The sequence below is a fragment of the Vipera ursinii genome, assembly GCF_947247035.1.
Source record: "Vipera ursinii genome assembly, chromosome: Z".
In the NCBI taxonomy this organism is placed as follows: domain Eukaryota; kingdom Metazoa; phylum Chordata; class Lepidosauria; order Squamata; family Viperidae; genus Vipera; species Vipera ursinii.
The window spans coordinates 9,022,700-9,048,913 of NC_139517.1; the positions used below are offsets into that span (position 1 = coordinate 9,022,700).

At 42.9% G+C, this 26,214-nt stretch overlaps 1 protein-coding gene across 1 annotated transcript; it reads left to right on the forward strand.

Moving 5' to 3' along the window:
* Positions 1 to 4,224: 4,224 nt before the first annotated feature.
* LOC310649093 (vomeronasal type-2 receptor 26-like) lies at positions 4,225 to 15,653 on the forward strand (the record flags this gene model as incomplete). Its single annotated transcript, XM_083377364.1, has 6 exons — positions 4,225 to 4,360; positions 6,999 to 7,023; positions 8,107 to 8,398; positions 8,733 to 9,593; positions 13,490 to 13,616; positions 14,758 to 15,653. The coding sequence occupies 6 exons, from the start codon at positions 4,225 to 4,227 to the stop codon at positions 15,651 to 15,653; spliced, it is 2,337 nt and encodes a 778-aa protein (XP_083233490.1).
* Positions 15,654 to 26,214: the final 10,561 nt, after the last annotated feature.

Below are 26,214 nucleotides of genomic sequence, written 5' to 3' on the forward strand. Positions count from 1 at the left end.
AATTAGTAAGACACTTCAAGAGAGATGTGGGAAATTTCAGCATACTCAGATGTGGGAAATTTCAGCATACATTTGATTCTGTAAAAACATTCTAATTATAACTTCCACCCAGTGAAGCACTGGAATGAGTTACTTTGTTCCTTGCAGGAACACACTGTGTTCAATGGACAAAAGGACATTTTGCAAATGGAGAGAGCTCTCCCATCAGCCAAAACTATTCTAAATCTAGTACATATGTGGGTGAAACAACATTCATTTGAGAGTAATTATTGAATCCTGCACTGAACATACTTTATTTCTTTTCCCCCTCTCCAGACATGGAGGAGTGTTTTAATTGTCCAGAAGATCATTATCCAAGCAATAAACAGGATTTCTGCATTCCAAAAAGTATAAGCTTTTTGTCTTATAAAGAACCATTGGGAGTCAGTTTGACCACTGTTGCCATTTTATTTTCTTCTTTAACAGCTTTGATTCTTGGAATTTTCCTTAAGTATAGAGACACTCCTATTGTTAAAGCCAACAACCAAAACCTTACTTATACCCTGTTAATAGCACTGTTTTTCTCCTTTCTATGTTCTTTTCTTTTCATTGGCCAACCAGACAAGTGGGTATGTCTTTTTCGACAAATTTCTTTTGGCATAATCTTTTCCGTGGCAGTTTCTTGCATACTAGCCAAAACAATAATTGTAGTACTTGCCTTCCTGGTTACCAAGCCAGGATCTAGAATTATGAAATGGGTAGGGGGTAGCCTGAGCCTCTCCATTGTTGTTTTATGCTCCTTTATTCAAATAACTATCTGTAGTGTATGGGTTGCAATTTATCCACCTTTCCCAGATTTTAGTATGGACTCCATAGCAGAAGAGGTTGTACTAGAATGTAATGAAGGTTCTGCTATCATGTTCTATTGTTTCTTAGGATTTATGGGCTTCCTGGCAATTGTCAGTTTCACTGTGGCTTTCCTAAGTAGAAATCTACCAGACAGTTTTAATGAAGCCAAGTTCATCACCTTCAGCATGTTGCTATTTTGCAGCGTTTGGATATCTTTTGTTCCAACTTACCTTAGCACCAAAGGAAAATATATGGTGGCTGTGGAGATCTTCTCCATCTTAGCTTCCAGTAGTGGTTTACTGAGCTGTATCTTCTTCCCCAAATGCTTTGTTATTTTAGTATTACCTGAGCTGAACAATAAGGCACACCTAACTAGGAAAAGGAGCAGATTTTAAAACCATAAAATTCTTTTTTAGCCAAATTAAATGCTTTTTCCCAAGTAGAAGCAACTGAGTTTGTATCAGTCATGACCAATTTCATCTTGTCTACACAATTTTTATGCAATAGAGTTGTATAAATTTAAAGCATACCCTACACCCATAATATATAAGGATGATTTTATCTCATACTAGACTATCTGCCTAGTAGATGACCTTTTCTATTACCAGACTACTATCCAGACTACCTATTTAATTCTCATATAGCTTCTACCTTCTCTACTCTGAAGACTTTTGAGTTGCAACTGTGTGGAAACCTATTTGATTAGGACATTGAAATTTTAATCTCAACTATGAAATGCACTGCCTCCAGAAGTTAGATCTGCATCTACTCGATTGCTGCTTTATTACTGAGCCAATGCCTTTTTCTATTATTTAATTACAGTGCCAAGTGACACTACTATATGACCCTCTGCCTATTTTAGAAACCCACTTTCTCTTCCAACAGTCAAAAAATATAATTTTTCTAATCTGTATTTGTTTATTCGTGTATGGCTATCTATATACTACTAAAATTCTCATGTCTGTTTGTTTATATTTGGGAGAAATGGTTCATCATAGGGCAACAATTATTGTTAAGAAGGCACTTCAAATGGGCTAACCTACACAATGCTAGGACCCATTACTCCCATGGGAATGAAACTTGAGGAAATTGTAGCTGCTTCAACATTACCGCATTGCTGCTGATTCAGCACCACTGTGTTGCCACAATCAGCTGAAGTCACATTTTCATCGTTCCCTGATAGTCAGTGGAGAAGCTGGCAGGAAAACCAACAAGTTGATTGGGTAAGTCTCCCCAACTGACACAATCTCCCCAGATCTTCATGCTTGCAATGTGCCAGCCATTCTAACACCCTATGAACACTTTCTGACCTGTGCTTTCCCCTCTACACCCTCCCTGACGTCTTGCACATCCTGCATACCTTGCACAGTCTTCCTACCCCATGCCACATCCTTTTAGAGACTCTCCAACTCATGCAAAACCTCTAATGTCCCTCACACTATTTTCCTGACTTGAACCATATCTCCCACATATCCTTCACAACTTGCACTGGTCCACCATGTGCCCTCCTTGAACCCATTTGGCACATCTCATGCACTCCTGTGTAGCCCCACACAGTCTTCTTGACTGTGCCCTCCCTGAACCCTGTGGCAACTTTTATGTACCCCTGAGCACCATTCCTGACCTATGCAACATGCCTCTGAGCTATTTTCAATGCTCACATCTTATGCTTTCCCCTCCCTCACATCTCCTACCTTTCAGTAATCACATCCTGCCTGCTGGTGTTGGACTTGCAATTTCCTGCTAGCTTTCCCACTGATTTTTTCCCCAGCAATCTTTCAACAAGAAAAGCAAATATGGAAGCCATCAGAAATGTGAGGGAGGGAGGGAGGGAGGGAGGGAGGGAGGGAGGGAGGGAGGAAGGAAGGAAGGAAGGAAGGAAGGAAGGAAGGAAGGAAGGAAGGAAGGAAGGAAAGTGTTCCCTGCCAGTTTCCCATGAGGAAATTCAATAGAGTAGCCAACAGGAATTCAGAAGTTGCTTCCATGCTCATAATATTTTTTTTGCCCACCTATGGTAATTCTATATCTTTTTTAAGATAAGGAAATATCTCTGAAACAATGACACAATGAATCATGGGTTTTCTAGTCTTTTATGTTTGTTCATTCCCTGGAATATATTTCCCTATAGGTGATAATTGGGTTTTTTTATATTTTTTCAGGGATTAAATTTAATCTTTTTAATCGTTTTTAATTTTTGCATCAATGTTTTAGGTACCCTGTAAACCGCCCTGAGTCCTTTGGGAAAGGGCGGTATATAAATTCAATAAAATAAAATAAAATAAATAAATAAATAAATAAATAAGAACCTCTATGTTTCTAAGTAATATAATTATATGCTGCTCTTGATATATTTTCCTGCTATCAGAGTACAATAGGAAAGCATACAGACATCATTTCTTGAACTCTTTCCAACTTTACCACCAGTGGCCATGGAAATTATCTGTTAAATAAATACTTTGTTGAATCAATGTTTGTTTGTGTGTATATCTGCACAACAGATTCTTCTGTTCTGGATAATGTGATAAGGAAGGAGTACAAAGGGTGCTTAGAATTATTTAGTCACCAATATTACAAGGCATTACACAGATATCTCCCCATAAGGGAACCATTGGGAAAATAGGTCTGAACTTTTTTTCCTGCTCTTATTCTGCAGACTCTACCTGGTCTTTCTCACTGTTGTGCTCAATCTTTCTTTTACCAATCTCTCTCCTCTATTAGAATTGGTTCCACTTCATTCAGTAACCAATTCCTTTACAAAATTTCTTTAAAAAATTACTGAGATTGAAAAGCCTTCCTTCCTTCCTTCCTTCCTTCCTTCCTTCCTTCCTTCCTTCCTTCCTTCCTTCCTTCCTTCCTTCCTTCCCTCTCTCCTTCCTTCCTTCCTTCCTTCCTTCTTTCCTTCCTTCCTTCCTTCCTTCCTTCCTTCCATCCTTCCTTCTTTCCTTGGATTAATTAGGCAAATTCAAAGCTTACTTTTGGCAGCATACTATTAAACCTAGTAGAATATCTAAACCACAACAACCTAAATGGCACCTCATGTGACAGAAGGAAAAAACATTTTGAACCAAACCAAACAGTACTAAACACATGAACACATCATCGATCTATCATGCAGCTTGAGGGGGAAAATGTTTTTTTAAGACCATCTAAAGACTTGCAGCAGTGGAGGACAATAAGTCTCTGGGTTGATTCTATCCAAGGGGTACTCTGTAATGCAGAAGAATGCTTCTTATAAAGGGAACATGGCTTAATAGGTGAGACAGTGGTAAGCAATGCAGATCACATAGCAAATGTATTAAAATAATTTTCCCTCCCCAGGTTCTACTATGCTGCCTCATTGTAGTAGTAACCAGTGTTTCTTGGAGGGGGTGAACAAAAATATTGTGAGTGTATGCCATGAGTATACAGTATATCACCAGCAAGATCACTCAAGCAGTGAAGGTCATTGCAGCTGCCCAGCTAAAGCAAACAGGCACTTATACAGAGGAGAGCTATGGAGAAAGATCCCAGAAACAGATAGCATTGCACTATGGTCAGAAGCACTGTGTGCTTCTAGGTTGAAAGGATTAGCCAGAGACATCACCTTTGTCCACAGGATGCCCAGTTGTCAACTCCTTTCATGTCCCTAGCAGGAGCTGGAGTAAAGGATGGGAACTCAACCTACCCCATGGCAGCACTTGAGTCTCAAACATGAGCTCGCTAACCTTCTACCAAGCAACCTAACCATGTGAGCCATCATGCCATCCTTAAATACAGACCATTATTTATCCATATATCACTGGACAGTGGCAGTTAAGACAGTAAGGACAAAGCCAATAATGAAACACTCCTATATTTTTATCAAGTAAGCCACATGGAAAAATATATAAAATCATTGATGGTATAATGTACATTATGGGCCCCTCAGGTCAGATGGGACTCAACATGCTACTGAGGAAGAGCTAAAGATCTTTCAGAGTATTCATGGTTTTTATAATTAGATTAAAGAATTCAGAATTTGTAGGTACTGATGTTGCCATGCAGAAAATGAAAATATGAAGTAGCAAACAGCTACTTTACAGCTCCTGTGGAACAGAAGAAGAAGCATAAATGTGGGAAAGCCCAACACAGTGAAACAACTGTAAATTGAAATCTTAGGCATTGGTGAATTGAGATGAACTTTCACCAGACACTTTCAATCAGAAAATCTATTTGATACTGAGGATATGAAAAACAAAGAAGAAACAGTGTTTTGTTTATAGCTAATAAGGATACAGTAGAGCAGAACAGTTCATTGCTGCAATGCAATGCAATGCAGTGCAATGACCAAATAATATGAACTAAATTTCATGGAAATCTAGAACAACTACTCAAATTTATTGTCAACCATTGAGTTACTGCTGCCCAAGAGGAAGCACTGCACTTATTGAAAGCAAAGTTTCACATACATATGCCACAGAAAAGTATGAACTGTATCTTTGGAACATTTTTTCTCAATAAATAAATGGAAATGTATAATGTTTTCAAGGGACGCAGTGGCTCAGTGGGTTAGGACGCTGAGCTTGTCGATCAGAATGTCGGCAGTTTGGCGGGTCGAATCCCAAGTGCCGCGTAGCAGAGTGAGTGCCTGTTACTCGTCCCAGCTTCTGCCAACCTAGCAGTTCGAAAGCACATAAAAATGCAAGTAGAAAAATAGGGACCACTACGGTGGGAAGGTAAAAGCGTTCCGTGCACCTTTGGCATCTAGTCATGCCGGCCACATGACCACGGAGACGTCCTTGGACAAGCGCTGGCTCTTCGGCTTTGAAACGGAGATGAGCACCGGCACCTAGAGTCAGAAACGACTAGCACGCATGTGCGGGGGAAACTTTACCTTTACCTTTATAATGTTTTCAACTCATTTATTTAACAGTGTTCCTTTCACATAGTTTAGGACCTATGTGGAGAACAGGTCATATTTTACATCATAATTATAAAGAAATATGGAAAAATTCAAATATGTTCATAAATACAGTATTTAAGCACCATTATATTTTTCAGAGAGTCCAGAAGCATAGTAAGCTGATGAGTGAGGGAAAGACTAGGGATATGATTAATGTGGCCAAATTAGCTTGCCAATGGAGTGGTCATAGTTGGCATGTCAGGTGTGGTACCACAAAGGATCTCATTACTGCAGGACTTAGAAAATGAGAGGAAGCAGAAGGAGCACTTTGAAAATGCTCAGCTGGTTTTTCGGAGAGCCTAGGTACATCCTAACACAGGGGTGTCAAACTGCCGGCCTGCAGGCTGGAGCGTCATGGAGAAACCGTGTCCATCCCATTTTCGGCAATGGGAAAAAGTTCAGATACGTCACGCGACGTCATGTGATGTCGCGAGTTCGACATGCCAGCCCTAACAGGTTCAATTCCCATTCCTAAGCTCCATTTCCTATACTTCCTTTTAAAACTTAAATGATATTTATAGCACTACTTATCATATAATATAAAGGTAAAGGTTTCCCTGTCAGTCATGTCCAACTCCAGGGCATGGTGCTCATCTCCTTTTCTTGGCAAAAAGAGCCAGCATTGTCCAAAGATATTTTCTGTGGTCATGTGACCAGCATGGCTATACACCAAAGGGACATGGAAGAGTTACCTTCAACCAAAATGGTACCTATTAATCTGCTTGCATTTGCATGCTTTGGAACATGCTAGATGGGAAGGAGATGGGGCAAATAATGGATAATACTAATAGTATCATGATAGATCATATATTAAGTAATATCACGATAGATCTTATATTAAGCAAAGGGTAAGCAAAGTGAGCTCAATAAATTTATTTCCATCATTCTTTTCTCTAATTGTATGTGTTTTTTTTCTTCTGTACATATAACCTTTCACTTTCCCAATTTCTACTTAATATCTTAGTTCCAAAAGTTCGCAAGAGTTCAGTAGTGTTTACTGAGACATAATAAACATCTCTCTCTGATATTTTTCAAAGTACCATTGCAAGTAATAGTATTCATTACTCATTAAGTATAGACATTGTCCCTTCTTCTCCATGTCACAAGGGCATTCCAGCAGACACTGCAAAAGTAGGATCCTAGATTAAGATACTGCTCTCTATTACCTCTGCTCAGAAATGCAGAACTGCATGTAGGGAGAATAAGAAGGATTTGTGTCTGAATTGATATTTTCTTGGCTTAATTTCAGATAACGTTTATGGCTTAAACTTTAGGTAACATTAAGGGGTGGACAACCCAACTCCTCATTTGAATAATAAAATAGGAGCTACTGTTTCATATCTACTATGGCCATGTATTATAGTGAGTTGGTTATCTTCAGAACATGGGTATTATTTTTTTTCCCCAGCATAATATTAATTTCTCTTGGTTCCAACTGCAAACTCAGCAGTCCTCTTCCAATTGTTCACAAGTATTATCAGTCTGGAGACTTAATCATTGCTGCAATTATTTATCAGGTCTTCTTTCTTTCCAATGAGATCACATTTCAAAGACTTCCCTCTCGTGAAGTGCTTGATCAGTATCTGTAAGTATCTCCTGCTGGTGCTACTCCTCCTACTTCTCTTTCTTGCATTACCACCTGCAGTATTTTTGTGCTGAACCATATCAACTACTAGTTAATCAGTAATCAACTTCCAATGTCCGTATATAGCATTTTTTAATTACAAAACTCACAGAAATACCTCCTGTCTTAACACAGAAGTTCAAATTGAGACAAATCAATTTGACTCATAAATTATATGAATTACTTTTTCATCAGGAAATGTCTTTCCTTCAACAAAGTTGTCCATTGAAAGTAAAAATCTAGAGGTTGTCTCCTTGGGTTAATCCTGATTTTTTTTTCACTGTTTCATCTCACCCAGAAATGAAGCAGGATATTCCTCAAGTGCATTTGAGATTTTCTGTCAGTCTTTTAAAGTCTAGTGTTGAAAAATGGAACTTTCTTCTCAATCTTAGAATATTATAGACAAAATAAAGATAGAACTGAAGTTAACTGTTACTGTAATATCTAAGTTGATCCTGGAAAAAAATAGCTTACTATGAATTTGACAGTTTGCCAGAAGAAGAATCTAAAATACAGAAGAAAGCAGGCTTCAAATGCTTTCTCAGTTCAATGTTAACTTATCGCCCCTGCTCATCAGTGATTCCTTATACAATCTAGTGCTATTGTTCATTAAGGACAAAGATCCAAACATCCAGAATAAACAATAAGCACTAGACCTAGAACATTAAAAATATCAACTGTCTGAACATGAAGCAAAAATAATATTTGATGTCATTTGTAACTCTCACTGAAGGTTCCTCACTCATAATTATCAACATACTTTGGCTCTGGCTTTTGCTGTAAAGGAGATCAATGAAGGTTCTGAAATTTTACCCAATATTAGCCTCGGTTTCCACATCGCTACTAATTATCTTGAGGAATATACAACTTATCTTTTAGCAATGGAATTTTTATCTACAAAAGATAAATTTATCCCCAACTACAAATGTAATGACCAGACCAACACGGTAGCCATCATTGGAGGACCCCGTACTAAGACCTGTGTCAACATGGCAACCACTTTATGCAACTACAAATTTCCCCAGGTGAGAAGAAAGATGGAGCAAGAGGAAAAGTTCATGAGCTAGTTATTATTTTCAGATGTTGGGCCCACATGATAACTCTTATGAGAAAGATTCCAGAGGCAACAAATATTTGTCATATAATGACAAGAATATCACCAAAGGATAGTCCCTTTTTGCTTCATGACCAGTATTAAACATACAGATGTCCTTAACCCTAACTGTATTTTTTTACAAAGCCTCTTTCAGTATCCCACTGAAACCCAAGAATTGTATTAAGTAAAAAAAAAGTATCTTCCTTTATTTTAAAAAAGTTTGCTACCTTTTTTCCTCTGTTCTCCCATGTTTCATCAATTAGATTACATATGGATCAGCTCCTTTGATGAATAATGACCAAGCAGGAATTTTTGTCAAATGGATGTTCCCTGATGAAATTCACCAGCTTAAAGGAATACTACACTTACTATTGCATTTTGGATGGACCTGGGTTGGGTTGATTTCTCTGTATGAGGAAGATCGGGAGAGATTTGTTCAAAAGAGTCTTTCCATGTTTTCAGAGAGAGGAATATGCTTTGACTTTATAGAATGTCTACCCCAAATGATGTATGGTAGTGAAGCTGCTGAAATGGTGGATAAGGCAGATAAAATATATAAAGTGATTATGTGGAGTACAGTCATTGCAGTGATCTTTAATGGTGAAATTACAAGCATAGTGACTTTGAGAATGATGCTCTCTGTTTTAGATTCTGATGATATTCCAAAGGAGAGGAAAGCCAAAATTTGGATCATGACAGCTCAGATGGAATTCACCTCCATTCTGATACAAAGACATTTGCCTATTAATTTTCTCCATGGTGCAATTGATTTTGCACTTCACTCAAAGGAGTTGACTGTATTCCAACAATTTATGCAAAAGAGAAACCCAAACATTGAAAAAAAAGATGGCTTTATTAGGGATTTCTGGAAAGATGCATTTGAATGCTCATTCTCCAGCGATGTAAGTGAAGGGAATGCTGAAAGGATCTGTACTGGAGAAGAGAATTTGGAGAATCTTCCTAATTCTGTCTTTGAGATCACCATGGGTGGACTTAGTTACAGCATCTATAATGCAGTCTATGCCATGGCACATGCTCTGAAGGCCTTGCTTACCTCAAATCTCAAAGCAGATCAAAAAATTGATAAGAGGAGGCACAAGTATTTCCTTCAATCACCATGGCAGGTAGTGTCCACTGATCCAAATTCAGGAAAATCATCAGATCATATAAAACAATGTTTATTCTTATTTTATTTTGGCAGTTAAAATTAAAGTATTTATTTGTTTGTTTGTTTTCATACTTCCTAACTACCTCCCTCCATCCTTCTTTGCCTTACAGATACTTTTGAATGTTATTGGTATTGTTATATGCAATGTTTTTCAGCGTTGTGTTGGAATTTTTATATTAAACATTTAGAGATGAAAATATTCAATAGAGTGGAAAATCTATGTGATAGAGAAAGCATTTCTTTTTCAATTATAAACAGTGTAGATTGGTGAAAAAATAGCATTCCATTGACCATAAACCACAGGGAGGGAACTGAGTTTCCTACATATGATTCAAGGAAACCAGTTAATGTTTATATTTCTTTGATCTTTCATTCAGCTCCACCATTTTTTGCAACGAGTTTCTTTTAACAATAGTGCTGGAGAACTGATTTCTTTTGGTCTCAATGGGGAATTGGAAACTGGATTTGATATTTTCACCTGGGTCACATTTCCAAACAACTCCTTTCTAAGGGCCCAAATCGGAAGGATCGACCCCATGGCTCCCCCAGATAAGCTCCTCACCATTTCTGCCAAGGATGCTGTTTGGCCTCTTGTATTTAACCAGGTGCATCTCATTTTTCACAGAAATAATTTAACAACCACTACCACCTCAACAACACTTATTTAGCAGCCTCAATATTTTTTGGTAAATGATACGAAGATAAACTATTATAGTGTAAATAAATGCCTATTTATTTGGGTCCAGCGCAAAATTATCTCAATGGTCATTATAGTAGTACCGTATATACTTGAGTATAAGCCGAATTTTTCAGTCCACTTTTTGGGCTGAAAAAATCCACTTCAGCTTATACTCCAGTGAACAAAAAAAAAAGAACTGTCCCTTCGTTCGGGCCATGCTGCTGAGAGAACGGAGCGGCAGAGCCTTGCAGAGCTGGTAGAGGTGGCGGCAGTCCAGCGTTGTTTCTCCCCCTCGTGTGTGCGTGTGTGTGTCAGACCCACGGGAATGGCTGGTAGGGAAGCGGCATTCCAGCATTCCCCCCCTTCCTGTGTGTCGAGCCCACGGGGCTTGACACACAGAGAAACGCAAATGCCGGACCACCTTTACTAGCCATTCCTGCGGGTCTCACACACACACACACACACGCACGAGGGGGAGAAACAACGCTGGACTGCCGCCACCTCTGCCAGCCCTGCAAGCCTTTGCTGCCCCTTCTCTCCGCTGCCTGGCCTGAACAAAGAGGAGCCGAAGGGAGCAGCTCTGCAAGGCTCTGCCGCTCCCTTCTCTCAGCAGCCTGGCCCGAACGAAGGGATGCCCCTTTGTTTGGAACAGGCAGCGGAGAGAAGGGGTGGCAGAGGCTTGCAGGGCTGGCAGAGGTGGCGGCAGCCCAGCATTGTTTCTCCCCCTCGTGCGTGTGAGTGTGTGTGTGTGTGTGTGTGTCAGACCCGCAGGAATGGCTAGTAAAGGTGGCGGCAGTCCGGCATTTGCGTTTCTCTGTGTGTCAAGCCCCGTGGGCCCGACACACAGGAGGGGGGACACTGCTTCCTTACCAGCCATTCCCGCGGGTCTGACACACGCACGCATGCATGAGGGGGGGAAACGCCGGCCTGCCGCCACCTCTACCAGCCGTTCCCGCAGGTCTCTCTCTCTCACACACACACACGCACGAGGAGGGAAACAACGCTTGACTGCCGCCTCCCTAGCAGACCTTCCCTGCGGGATGTGCTGCCAGGAAGCCTGGCAGCCTGATGAGCGGACCCTGCGAACCACGGCCCGAGCCAGCTCCGGCATGCTGCCAGAGTCAACGAGCGGCTCGTCGTGGCACAGAATATAGATATGTTGCTAAGAAGGGGCCAAGCTTATACTTATACTCGGCTTATACTCGAGTCAATAACTTTTTCCAGTTTTTTGGGGTAAAATTAGGGGTCTCAGCTTATACTCGAGTCGGCTTATACTCAAGTATATACGGTAATCTTTATTAGTTAATTTCAGTTGAATGAAATGAAATAAGCTAAAATAAAAAAGTAAGATAAATAGGGATATGATAAAATAGAATGCAAAGATACAGTATATAATAATATGAATACTACAGATCAAAAACAACAGGTCCTTAAGTGAATTACTTTTACATGCAACATATTATATAAATCATGTCCTTTGTTGGAGAAGCCTGAAAATAAACATATCAGTTGATTACTTGTATATTTGGTCCTTGAGGAAAATATATTTTGTTTTTTTTTTAAAAAAATGCCTCCCTCTGTATGGTTTTGTAAAGTGGTTACTCTACTTCTGAGCCCTTGCTGAGCCAAATAAAGGAAAATGGAATAAGACATTTGAAGGAGTTAGGATGCCTCTACTCACTTAAGTAGAATAATGACAGGCTAGGAAAGTGTGTAGCTTAATGGAAAGAAACAATTTATTCCCAAACAGTAAAAATATTTTTAAAATGGCATAGCCATTTTAAATTTAATTTTTTTAAAAAAATTCATCTCCTTGGATTTAAATTTATATTTGAGGGGCTGCCACAAAGAAGAGGGAGTCAGTTTGTTCACCAGAGCACCAGAGGGAAGGATGAGAAACAATGATTGGAAGCTGATGAAATAGAGAAGTAACCTGGAATTAAGGAGAAACCTCCTAAAAATGAGGACAATCAATCAGTGGAACAGGTTACCCCAGAAATTGTGGGCGCTCCACTGCTGGAGGTTTTTAGAAAGAGACTGGACAATCATTCGTCTGAGGTGGTATAGGTCCTCCTTCTTGAACAGAGGGCTGGACTAGAAGACCTCCAAGTTCCTTTACAGATCTATTCTATTCTATTCTATTCTATTCTATTCTATTCTATTCTATTCTATTCTATTCTATTCTATTCTATTCTATTCTATTCTATTCTATTCTATTCTATTCTATTCTATTCTATTCTATTCTATTCTATTCTATTCCAGTCCAGTCTAGTCTAGTCTAGTCCCCTGAAAGAGATGAAATGAGGAACAGAAACTCTTTGTTAAAACAAAGTCTTCTGCTGGAGATACTATTTATTTGCCTAACCAGCTGATTAGTTAATCCAAATGATTGCATACTGAGCATAAAAATCACAAACACACAAACAGACACACACACACAAAGACATACATATCTATATCATAACATACACCAATAAAAGGAATGCAGTATGATACAGAACACTGCTTTGTGATGAGACTTCTAATTTCTAAGAGGGATCCTGATTATTACATTACACCATACCCGTTTCAGCTTAGTAAATTCTCAGGTTTAGGATTAGGCTTTACATTAAGTTAATAAACATCTTGTGGAAACAGTTGAGTGTGGTAATGATCATATTCTTTATAAATAATTAAAGAGAAGGTAGGTTTCTACTCCTCCCTTCCTCAACTTAAAAACCAACTGAGTGATTCTCAGCTAGTCATCTTCTCACTTTAGAAATGAGGGCATAGTAAAGCACATCTCAAAATCTTTTCAAGAAAACTGCAAGAACTTCTCCAGGCAGTCTCTCAGAATTGTGTAAGATTCAATGGAAGAAAGGTGGGGGGGGGAAGAGAGGAAGAGTTAAGCAGTGTTTCTCAAACTCAGGAAGTTTATGAGGTGTGAACTTCAACATGATCGCTGGAGAATTTTGGCAGTTGACGTTCAAACCTATTCTATGGTAGTTGCTTAGGATTGAGGAAGAAATGAATTAAAGAATCTTTTGATGAATTTAAAACAAGATAAAATGGTGAAATGGGACAATAAGCATTGATAAGTCTGTGAAGAGTTTGGGCATGTATAATTGATGAAATGGACACTCCCAACACATAAATTCTTCATATGAAAGCAATCTCATTTTATTTATGAACAGACATTGCCTCTTTCCATCTGTAATGAGAAATGTCCCTTTGGCTACAGCAAGATCAAAGTGGAAGGGAAATTATCCTGCTGCTATGACTGTAGGCAGTGTCCAGAAGGGAAGATAGCTGACCAAATGGGTAAGCAAAGGAATGTACTAAATATATCAATGATTTAATAAATATAAATGGTTTTGAATTTTTAATCAGTTTTATGGTAACTAAAATTTTTGAGCTATCTGATAGAGTCTCTAGATGAGCAATGAAAAATGTGAACTGCTTGTTTATAGTTCAGTGAGATATTTAATATTTATGTAAATTCTAAGTCATCCAAAGGTGCTTTTTGTACCAAGGGTATTTTTCAAATGGCAGCTGGACTTTCTTTGTTTTCCCATGAAAACATTTTGCTTCTCATCCAAGAAACTTCTTCAGCTCTGACTGTAGTTCTGGCTTCAGTCAGAATTGAACAAGCTTCTGAATGAGAAATAAAATGTCTTCAAGGAAAAACAAAGTTCATTTGCCTTTTAAAAAAGTAATTTTTGGAAATATTTAATGATATAATCCATCAGTTTAATTTAAAAGGCATAATGTTCCTTAAGATTTGCAATAGTGGTAAATATCTATAGCTAGGGTGTAGAACGAAGGTAAAAGTTTGTTCTCCAAGCCTGTTTCTGAACATTTTGTTACCAGGCTAGGAACAGCTGCAGTGGAGTAACATCTACAGCTGACATTCCCTAAACTCCACTGAAGATGTTATCTAGCCTGGTAATGAAACGTGGGAAACGAAGCCCACTGGCTTGGAGAACAAACCTTTACTCTCATTCCTTTACCCTCAAATCTTTACCTTCATCCTCATCAATAGGTTTTTCACAGTTGGATTATTCTCCTTATTGCTTCTAGAAGTATAAACATTTTGGCAGGTAACCAATGCTTGTTATTAACCAATCCAGAAGGCTTTTTTGTATATGCTTTTTGACTGTAAGGTAACATTCCATCAAATTCAATCCATGCAACATTTTTTCCTACTATTTCAACCCCATTTTACTTCCTATTCTACCTATTCTACCCTGGAGAGTAAAAGTATCACATACAGATTTTGGTGTAGCTGTATAACTTAAGGGATATTGAAACTGAACACTACAGTATTTAATGCATTTCATTGTCAATCATTTTGAGAAAAAATAATATGAAGTCATAGAATCTAAATAATTCTTGTATGTTATTAATTCTTCATGATTAAAAGTAAAGTAGTTTTGTGAAATAGTTTTGTTTCTTCCCCCAGACTTAGATGACTGTTTCCCATGTCAAGAGGATCAATATCCAAACAAGGGTCAAGATAATTGCCTTCAAAAAACTGTAACTTATTTGACTTTCCAAGAGCCTTTGGGGATTTCTTTGGTAATGATTGCAATCTCCTTTTCTATCATCTCAGCTGTGGTGCTAGGAATCTTCATGAAACACCAGGACACTCCCATTGTCAAAGCCAACAACAGGAACCTCACCTACACACTTCTCATTGCTCTTCTGCTTTCCTTCCTTTGTACTTTGCTCTTCATGGGGCAACCTGATAAAGTGAAATGTCTCATGAGACAGACTGCTTTTGGCATCACTTTCTCTGTAGCCCTTTCTTGTATTTTGGGTAAAACAACCATCGTAGTTCTTGCTTTCATGGCCACCAAGCCAGGCTCCAACATGAGGAAATGGGTGGGGAGAAGGATGGCCAACACTATTGTCCTCTCTGTTTTCATGGCTCAGTTCAGCATTTGTGTACTGTGGCTGGGAGTTTCTCCCCCATTTCCAGATTCAGACATGCATTCCATGGCTGAAGAAATTGTCCTGGAATGTAATGAAGGTTCAACCACAATGTTTTATACAGTCCTGGGCTTTATGGGGCTGTTGACTGCTGTCACTTTCACGGTCGCCTTCCTAGCCAGGAATTTACCTGATAGCTTCAACGAAGCCAAATTTATCACCTTCAGCATGTTGGTCTTTTGTAGCATCTGGGTGTCATTTGTTCCCACATATTTGAGTACAAAGGGGAAATATGTGGTTGCTGTAGAGATCTTCTCTATTTTGGCTTCAGCAACTGGATTACTGGGCTGTATCTTTTCCCCCAAGTGCTATATCATTATTCTGAGGCCTGATTTGAATAAGAAGGAGCAACTGATAAAGAAATGAAGCTGATACTTTTTTTTATCCCTTGAATGAAACTTTTGCCCAATAGGGCTTTTTTTCATTTTTGCGTAATCAGATACATAGAGATGCATATATATATTGCACTCTGTCTATGACATCATGGCAGATAATACACCTTTTAAAGTTTTTAGTCTTAAATTATTCATGATAGATCTTAGATTAAGCAAAAGGTAAGCAAAATGAGTTCAATAAATGTATATCCATTATTCTTTTATTCTTTTCTCTAATTTTATGTTATTTTCTTCTGTACATATGAGCTTTCATTCTACCATTTTTTACTTAATATCTTAGTTCCAAAGGTTCATAACCTGGCATTTGTGTCTAGTGAGAAATAATCAACTTGTTTCACTCTGATATTTTTCAAAGTTCCCTTGCGAGTAACTCACTACTTAATGTATAGACATCGTCCCTTCTTCTCCATGTCCCAAGGGCATTTCAGCAGACACTGACAAAACTAGGACCTTAGATTAAGACATTGCATTATATTAACCTCTGCTCAGAAATACAGAATTGCAGGTAGGGAGAAAAAGAAGGATTTGTGTTTGAACTGATATATCCCCAGCTGCAAATGTAATGACCAGACCAACACAATAGACGTCATGGGAGGAGCCCGTACTAAGACCTGTGTCAACATGGGAACTACTTTGTGCAACTTCAAATTTCCCCAGGTGAGAAGAAATACAGTATGGAGCCAGAGGGAAAGTCAATGAGCTAGTTATTATTTTCAGTTGTTGGGCCCTCACGACAACTCTTATTATTCTGAGACCTGACTGGAATAAGAAGGAGCAACTAATAAAGAAATGAAGCTGATAATTATACCAGATCTCTTCAATGAAGCAACTTGGTTACTTTCACCCAATAGGGCTTTTTTTTAAAGTTATTTTTGCAGTTTGGAGCAGTAACCTGATATATAGAGATGCAGATATACATTGCACTCAGCCTATGACACCATGACAGACAATGAAGCATTTTTTAAAAAAAATAATCTTAAATTATTCAGATTTTAATTTTAGTTTATTGATTATTTATTTATTTTTATTTTATTTAGATTTATATACCGCCCTTTCTCAAAGGACTCAGGGCGGTTTACAGGGCATTTAAAAAACAGTCAATACAAACGTTAAAACAAATTAAAAGAGATTAAATAGAACCCTGAGAAAATTAAAACCCAGTTAAAATTAAAATTAAAAATATTCTCAGCTCGAAGAGCCAGGTCTTCAGGTCCCGGCGGAATGAACGGAAGTTGGGGGCAGTCCTAAGCTCCGCAGGCAGCTGGTTCCACACGGCAGGCGCACCCACTGAGAAGGCCCTACCCCTGGGTGTTACACACCGGCAGTCTTTAACCGGCGGCACCCTGAGGAGACCCTCCCTGTGGGAGCGCACTGGATGAAGGGAACTTGATGCTGGCAGCAGGTGTTCCCTCAAATATCCCGGACCCTCGCCATTTAGGGCTTTATAGGTCATCACCAGCACCTTGAATCTCACCCGAAGGGCAACTGGAAGCCAATGCAGCTCACGGAGTAGAGGTGTTACATGGGAATATCGGGAGACCCCCATCACGACCTGCGTGGCCGCATTCTGCACCAGTTGAAGCCTCCGGGTGGTCCTCAAGGGCAGCCCCATGTAGAGAGTGTTGCAGTAGTCTAAACGGGAGGTCACAAGCACATGAGTGACTGTGCGTAGGGCATCTCGGTCCAGGTAGGGTCGCAACTGGTGCACCAGGCGAACCTGGGCAAAAGCCCCCCTTGTCACAGCTCCTATATGGTCTTCAAAAGTGAGCTGTGAATCCAGGAGGACGCCCAAGTTGCGAGCCCTATCAATGGGGGGTAACACCTCACCCCCCATCATTAGAGATGGAATAGTCTGGTTGACCCGAGATGCCGGTATGCACAGCCGCTCAGTCTTGGCAGGATTGAGACAAAGCCTGTTTCTCCCCATCCAGACCCGGACCGCTTCCAGGCAACGGGACATCACAGCGAGGGCATCGCTGGGTTGGTTTGGGGTGGAGAAAAAAAGTTGGGTATCATCAGCGTACTGATGATACCCCACCCCAAAACCACGAATGATCTCGCCCAGCGGCTTCATATAGATGTTGAACAGGAGGGGTGAGAGAACCGACCCCTGAGGAACTCCACAAACGAGAGGCCTCGGGGCGGACCTCTGCCCTCCCGTCAACACCGACTGCGAGCGGCCCAGGAGATAGGAGGAGAACCACTGCAAAACAGTGCCTCCCACTCCCAACTCCCTGAGACGCTGCAGTAGGATACCATGGTCGATGATATCGAAAGCCGCTGAGAGGTCTAATAGGACTAGGACAGAGGAACAACCCCTGTCCCGAGCCCGCCAGAGATCATTCACCAGCGCGACCAATGCCGTCTCCGTGCTGTGCCCAGGCCTGAAACCCGATTGGTACGGGTCCAGATAATCAGTTTCATCCAGGAACAGAGGAAGCTGATGGGCCACCACACTCTCAACAACCTTCGCCAGAAAGTGGAGGTTGGAGACCGGACGATAGTTATTTAAAACAGCTGGGTCCAGGGCAGGCTTCTTGAGGAGGGGTCTCACCACCGCCTCCTTCAGGGAGGCGGGGAAGACACCCTCCTTCAAGGAAGCAGTTATTACTGCCTGGAACCAGCCTCGTGTCTACTCCCGAGGCGCATAAACCAGCCAGGAGGGGCACAGGTCCAACAAACAGGTGGTGGAGCTCAGCCTCCTCATCATCCTGTCCACATCATCAGGGGAAACAGGATCGAACTCAGTCCAGATAACATGCTCAAGACCATCCGATTCCTCCACATCAGACTCTGCCCAGTCAGAGTCCAAACCGGCCCGGATCTGAGCGATTTTGTCCGTCAGATGATGACTAAACTCCTCGGCCCGCCCCTGCAAGGGATCCTCCCTCACCTCCTGGTTAAGAAGGGAGCGAGTCACCCTAAACAGTGTGGCCGGGCAAATATCTGCGGACGCGATAAGGGCAGAGAAGTAATTAGCCTTCGCCGTCCTCATCGCTGCAAGATAAGACCTTATAAAGGTTCTTAACTGCAATCGGTCAGATTCGGATCAGGTGGATCTCCAACAGCTCTCTAGACCCCGTCTCCGACGCTTCATCTCCCGGAGCTCCACAAAAAACCATGGAGCCCAACGGGATCTGCACCGGGTCAGGGGTTGCAAGGGTACAACACAGTCGAGTGCCTCAGCGGCTGCCTTATCCCAGGCATCAACCAAGGCCTCCACTGGCCTGTGGGTGAGGGCGATGGGTATAGACCCAAGCGCCATCTGGAACCATTCCAGGTCCATTAGGCGCCTGGGGCGGAACCACCTGGTCGGTTCCGCCGCCCAGCAGTGGGGGGTAGCATAACGGATGACCAGCCACAGGAGATAATGGTCGGACCATGACAGGGGAACAATGACCGGTGAACCCCCTCCTAGAACATCCAACCACTGTCCGGACAGGAACACCAGGTCGAGAGTGTGACCCCCTGCATGAGTCGGGCCCTGAATTACTTGGGTCAGGCCAATGGCTGTCATGGAAGCCATGAACTCCCGAGCCAACTCAGATGACCCTCCCAGTGAAGGCAGGTTGAAATCACCCAGTACCATAAGCCTGGGGAACTCCACCGCCAACCCTGAGAGGGTGTCGAGCAGCTCGGGCAGGGCTGTTGCCACACAGCTGGGCAACAGCCCATCTGTGAGCAACAAGCCCATCTGAACCCGAGGGCCACATCTCAGGAGGAGGGTCTCACTCCCGCCAGTCTGGAAAATGGTGGTCTCCTGCAGACATAAAGTCTCCCTGATAACCACCGCCACCCCTCCACCCCTGCCCTAAGCCCACGGCCGGTGTAGCACATGGAAACCTGGGGGACATAATTCAGTCAGAGGGACCCCTCCCTCCGAGCCCACCCAAGTTTCTGTAATGCACGCCAGATCCGCGCATTCCTCCTCGATCAAGTCACGAACGAGGGGAGCCTTGTTAACAACGGATCTGGCGTTAAAATAAACCAGCCTAAGCTCAGGGACCTGATCACCCTCACCCCCGGGCAAGAGGGTGCCAACCGGAGGGTCGGAGCACGCCACTGCTCGAAGACAGTGGGGGCGTGATCCCAGATGTTGATATGGCCCTCCGTGCAAACACCTGCCACCATTCCCTATCGTCTTGGGGATTTGCAGCCCCACCCCAGCACACACAGAACCAGCAGTCTCCGCCCCCAACCCTATCTCGCCGGAACCCTTCATAGGCCCAGACTGGGTACCAATTAAAAAGTCCCTCCCCACCCTACTGTCCCTCCCCATCCCTAACCCTTTAAAATACCTAGCTAAAAATATATCAGGGGCCTCTTAATGCGTCTCCACCAGAGGCCCCTAGTTAAACCCAGCCACCTCTCGGGGTCCCAGCAATTGGGCCCGTCATCAAGGGAAATGTTAGAAAGGGAGGCTGGTCGTATCCAGGAGGGAGAAACCCCCCTGAGGGCGTACAAGTCCGATCTAGAGTATTGTACTCGAGCCATGAGATAGAACTGTCCATATGAGCCATTGTTCACAAATGGGGTCAGATGTTATTAAGATGATAAGATGTTAGTTAAGATATAAAAACATTAAGTCCGGAACATGTCTTCATCCAGCAATCCGCCAATCCGGCTCTGCTCTCACCTGAGCCGGTCCAGACAAGAGCCCATGACTGTCCTCTCACCTAGCCATGAGATCCAGCCTGGGATTGATAAGGGCAGCATTGCTGGGGGAGTAGAAATCCCCCCTGCTAGTCTCTCACACCAGCAGGGGATTGATAGCCAGTCCAGGGCCACCCTCTCACCACGGCCTGTCCTAGACTCCTTCCGGAACATCATAGGGAGGTCACGGGAACAGGAGAAAAAATGTCCCAAATCCTGTTCCAGCCTCCAATCCATCTTGGAAAGTAACAAGCAAAGACCATCCAAACACGCTAAATCCATTCCTAGGGCCGCAGGGAGCTCAGTCATAAATGTCAAGTGCTCAGATTCAAGCAGCCAAATCTCCATCGTTCTCTGAGAAAAAGAAGGAGACAGAAAAGTCTCCCCCATAGCCTCCACGCCGAAATGGGAATCCGCAGCCATTTTATAAGCGGAAAGACCAGGAGTAACAGTCAGGAGTAGAGAGATCCACGCGGCTGCAAACAGCGCCCTCCAATTGAGTTCAGGCGCCTGATAATCCATCCAGGGGTCCACAGCAGTATCCTAGGCCAGACATGTCAAACACAAGGCCCGGGGGCCGGATCCGGCCCGCGAAGTGGTTTCATGTGGCCCGCGAAGCCATCCTGGAAACAGGGAGGGAACAGCCCCCACTACCTTGGCCCTGGCCCAGAGACCCTCCTCCTGCCAGAGACCCCCAGATCTGTCCCACTCCTGCCCAGGCACCCATGGGCACCCTTGATGCAAACGATGTAGAGCTGGCCACGCCCACCCAGTAGGCCATACACACTTTAGACATGCCCACCCAGTAGGCCACACCCACCCAGGCCACACCCACCAGGCCCCCTGAGGGCAACCGCAATGCTGATGCGGCCCTCAAAGAAATTGAGTTTGACACCCCTGTCCTAGGCTGACGAAGTCATTTCAGTCTGACGAAGCTCCCCAGCGCCCAAGGTAAGTGGAAGCAAGTGATCAATTCTAGCCAGCACAGCACCCGACAGCTGATCCAGAGCACCAGCTGATCGGCGGCAGGTTACAGGGCGCCCGGCCACTGCTGCTGCCGCTGCTACTTCTCTGGGGGGGGAAAGGCTCCACACAGTGAAACAGTGCTAGCCTGTTGTTCCTACACCCCCCCTCCGAATATGCCCCTCAGCTGGGCTTTCGTGAGCCTCCCAGTCCCCCATTGTGTCGGCTCACCGCAGAGCTCAGCGAACGCCGCCCGTGGTAGCCGCCATCTTGGGCAAAAAAACAAACCCACTTTGAGTTACTCTCTGAAGGAGATGAATAGTTAAGAAATATGAAAATTAAGAAATAAATATTTGTCTTGCTCTGCATGAAGCTGATATGAAAGGAGGAGAACCTAGGAAGTTAGAGAGTACCTGGAAATTAAATACAAAGAGAATCCACATGATTATAATCTCTTGTTCAAAATACAGGAAGTGTTGTTTTTTATATAAAATTTTTATTAATTTTCTCATTTTACAATCAGATACTTAACAGACAGCATGTTATCTGCGTCCATTAGTAATTCAGTGGCATATATTAACTTTTTTCAATCTAGATCCAATATTACACCATCAAATATTTCCTCTTCCTCTGATAGTACCTGTTTTCCCACACTAGGCAAATACAATTATTATAATAAATATACAATTAAATATCAACATCTTTGTTATATGTTTATCATAATATCAATGTCAGTTTTATCTAAATTTATAACCAAATCATATCTTAATTGCTTTTGCACTTAATATCCTTCTCCTTCTCCCTTCTCTATCTTCTCCACCTGCCTTGCTTGCACTTGGCTATTTGAGGCTATTGTTGGACTTTCCTCTGATCCCCCCCATAGCTCTTGCAAATAGCCATGTGCCCTGGTCTAATGATATGCATGTTATTCCACCATTGCAAATCTGCTGATCTTCCTCTGATCCCTGGATTGGCCACTTCAGTACATTCACTGCATCTGCATGCCACTCCTGCCCACCACTGCCTATCCCAGTCAATCCCATCTTCACTGGCCATTATCCATGCATTACTGTGCATGCAAGACACAGCACTCTCTCTCTTCACCTTGTCTGCATCCGATCGTCTGGAGCTGCTGTTGGATCACTCTCTAATTTTTCCCATCTCCCGACCTCGGTTGGCTGCTGTGTGTCTGACCTCTTCTCTATCTCATGAGTCATGCTGCCCTCATCCATCCATCGCCCTTCCCCTGGTGGTGTACACATTGTTCTACCCTTCTAGGTCTCCCGGTTCTCCTCTGGTCTTCAGGTTGGGTGACTCGGTGAATTTGTTGCGGCCAAATGCTCCTCCTGCTCCTCACCAACCATCCCAGTCAATCTCATCCTTGCCAGACGTCCTCCGTCCATTTCTGTGTGCGTGGGCTGCCACCCTCTATCTTCTTGTCCCGTCCACATACGATCATCGGGAGTTGCCACTGGATCCTCCTCACTTGCTCCCATCCTCCAAACTTGGTAGAACACTGTGTACGACATTTTTCTCCATTGCATGAGTCATACGGCTTCTATCTTTTTCAACTCCTTTCTTTCTGAGTGTGGGCAGTATTTTTTTGTTGTTGTTCATGCACTCTTAATGCTTGATAAGCTGGTAGCAGCTCTATTGGAGGTCCAGCCGATCCGAATCCGACCGATTGTGACTAAGAACCTATATGAGGTCTTATCTCGCAGCGATAAGGGCGGCGAGGTCTAACCACTTCGCTACCCTTATCGCGTCTGCAGATAACTGCCCAGCCGCCCTGTTTAGGGTGACCCGCTCCCTCCTTAATGAGGAGGTGAGGGAGGAACCCTTGCAGGGGCGTGCCGAGGAGTTTAGTCAACATCTGTCGGACAAAATCACTCGGATTTGGACTGGTCTGGACTCTGACTGGGCAGAGTCTGACGATCAGGACACGGGTGGTCTTGTCGATATTATCTGGGAGGAGTTTGATTCTGTGACTCCAGAGGAAGTGGACAGGATTATGGGGAGGTTGAGCTCCACCACATGATTATTGGACCCGTGCCCTTCCTGGCTGGTTTATGCGGCTCAGGAGGGGACACGAGGCTGGTTCCAGGCGATCATATCTGCCTCTTTGAGTGAGGGCAGTTTCCCCACCATCTTGAAGGAGGCGGTGGTGAGACCTCTCCTCAAGAAGCCTGTCTTGGACCCAGCTGTGTTAAATAACTTTCGTCCGGTCTCCAACCTTCGCTTTCTTGCAAAAGTTGTTGAGAGTGTGGTGGCGCATCAACTCCCTCTGGTCCTGGATGAAGCGGATTATCTAGACCCGTACCAATCAGGTTTCAGGCCCGGGCACAGCACGGAGACGGCATTGGTCGCTCTGGTGAATGATCTCTGGAGGGCCAGGGACAGGGGACATTCCTCTGTCCTAGTCCTATTAGACCTCTCAGCGGTGTTCGATACCATCGACCATGGTATCCTGCTGCGGTGTCTCAGGGGATTGGGAGTGGGAGGCACAGTCTTTCAGTGGTTCTCCTCCTATCTCCTGGGACGTTCGCAGTCGGTGTTGACAGGGGGCAGAGGTCTATCTCGAGGCCTCTCGCTTGTGGAGTCCCTCAGGGGTCGGTTCTCTAGCCTCTCCTGTTCAACATCTATATGAAACCGCTGGGTCAGATCATTCGTGGTTTTGGAGTTGGGTATCATCAGTACGCTGATGATACCCAGCTTTTTATTTCAATCCCAAACCACCCCAGTCATGCCCTCGACGTGATGTCCCATTGCCTGGAAGCGGTTCGGGTCTGGATGGGGAGGAACAGACTTCAACTCAACCCCGACAAGACTGAGTGGCTGTGCATACCGGCATCCCGGGATATTCAGAATATCCCATCTCTTTCTATGGGGGGTGAGCTATTACCCCCCGTAGATAGGGCTCGCAACTTGGGAGTCCTCCTAGATTCACGGCTTACTTTGGAAGATCACATAGTGGCAGTGACTAGGGGGGCCTTCGCCCAGGTTCACCTGGTGTGCCAGTTGCGGCCCTATCTAGACCGGGATGCCCTGCGTACGGTTACTCATGAGCTTGTGACCTCTCGTTTAGACTACTGCAACACTTTCTACATGGAGCTGCCCTTGAAGACCACTCGGAGGCTCCAACTGGTACAGAATGCAGCTGCGAGAGTTGTGTTGGGAGTCTCCCGATACTCCCATGTTATACCCCTGCTCCGCGAGCTGCATTGGCTCCCAGTTGTCTTCCGGGTGAGGTTCAAGGTGCTGGTATTGGAATACCTTGGGGAGCACCTGCGGCCGGCATCAACTTCCCTCCTCCCAATACGCTCCCACAGAGAGGGTCTCCTCAGGGTGCCACCGGTCAAAGAATGCCGACTGGTGTCCCCTAGGGGGAGGGCGTTCTCTGTGGGTGCGCCGGATTTATGGAACCGTCTTCCGGTTGAGCTCCGGATGGCGCCCGACTTTCTCTCCTTCCGGCGTGATCTAAAGACGTATCTTTTTGAACAAGCTGGCCTGGCCTGATGGGAGGGGGTTGGGTTTTTATTACTTTTAAATGCGTTTTAAACTATCTAAGAGTTCTGGGCACTTGTTTAATCTTTTTTTAATTTTTGTATTCTGTCTTTTTAACATGTATTACCCTGTTCACTGCCCTGAGTCCTTCGGGAGAAGGGCGGTATACAAATAAAATAATAATAATAATAATAATAATAATAATAATAATAATAATAATAATAATAATTAATAATAATAATAATAATAATAATAATAATAATAATAATAAATAATAATAATAATAATAATAAATAATAATAATAATAATAATAATAATAATAATAATAATAATAATAATAATAATAATAATAATAATAATAATAATAATATATGGCAATTAATTGAATGTGTATCTGACCACCAGGCTTCCTTAAGCAAGCAGCCTCCTTTAGACATGTCCTAGGGGATGGCCTCCACCCTCATAAAGTCAAAACAGTGGTTATTGTTGACTATGTGTTGACATATCTGTGAGCATTGCTCATGCCTTTTGACAGCCAACTTATGTTCATGGACTCTAGTCTTGAGCCATTTGGCCGTCTCTCCAATATAATTACACTGGCAGTCCTTGCATCTTACTCTGTAAACCACCAATGACTTTTCTTCTTCAGGTAGTGGCTCCTTGGAGCACATCACCTTAGCACGGTGTGTCTGATTTAGCTGGTGTGCCACACTAATATTGTGTGGTGCCAATATTCATCCCGTCACCTCCGATACCCCATTGCTATATGGTATCATCCTTCCAGATTGCAGCTGTCAATCTATTCTGCATCCTGCAGGGCTTTTTAATGTATATATTCAAAATTTTGTGACTAACAAAGAGTTAAAGTGAGACTAGTATAGCTATTTCAAGCTCTTTAGCTCTCATCAGCTAGTCTTACCCCTCTGGGATTCAAACCTGGGCAGCTTGCCAGTTAGGCAGCTGTATTAACCTTTAGGCCACAGGCTCCCCCTCACTCCAGTCAGTAGAGGACAGTGATGACATATATGTGTTGGGAGGAGCACCTGGTCTACGATGACATATATGTGTTGGGAGGAGCACCTGGTCTACCAATTATAAAGCAGTCTGTTCTGCGTTTCACTCCAGTCTGGGAACATCTTTTGCAGGCAGACGCCACTACTGTGAACAATGTAAATTCAAAATTTTGTGATTAAATGAAAAAAGCTAATCAAGGATAGAATTCTGTCTGAAAATGGATTTTTAATATTATAAGGTGCACTCTTCTCAAAATCTTTGACTTTGTGTGCTGTAGCCTACAAGCTTCACTAGACTCTTGCCAAAAAACAAAAACAACCAACACTTCAAATATTCTTCACAACCACTTTTTTTTTCAACATATAGAGGAAAATGCACATGAATATCCACTACCCGA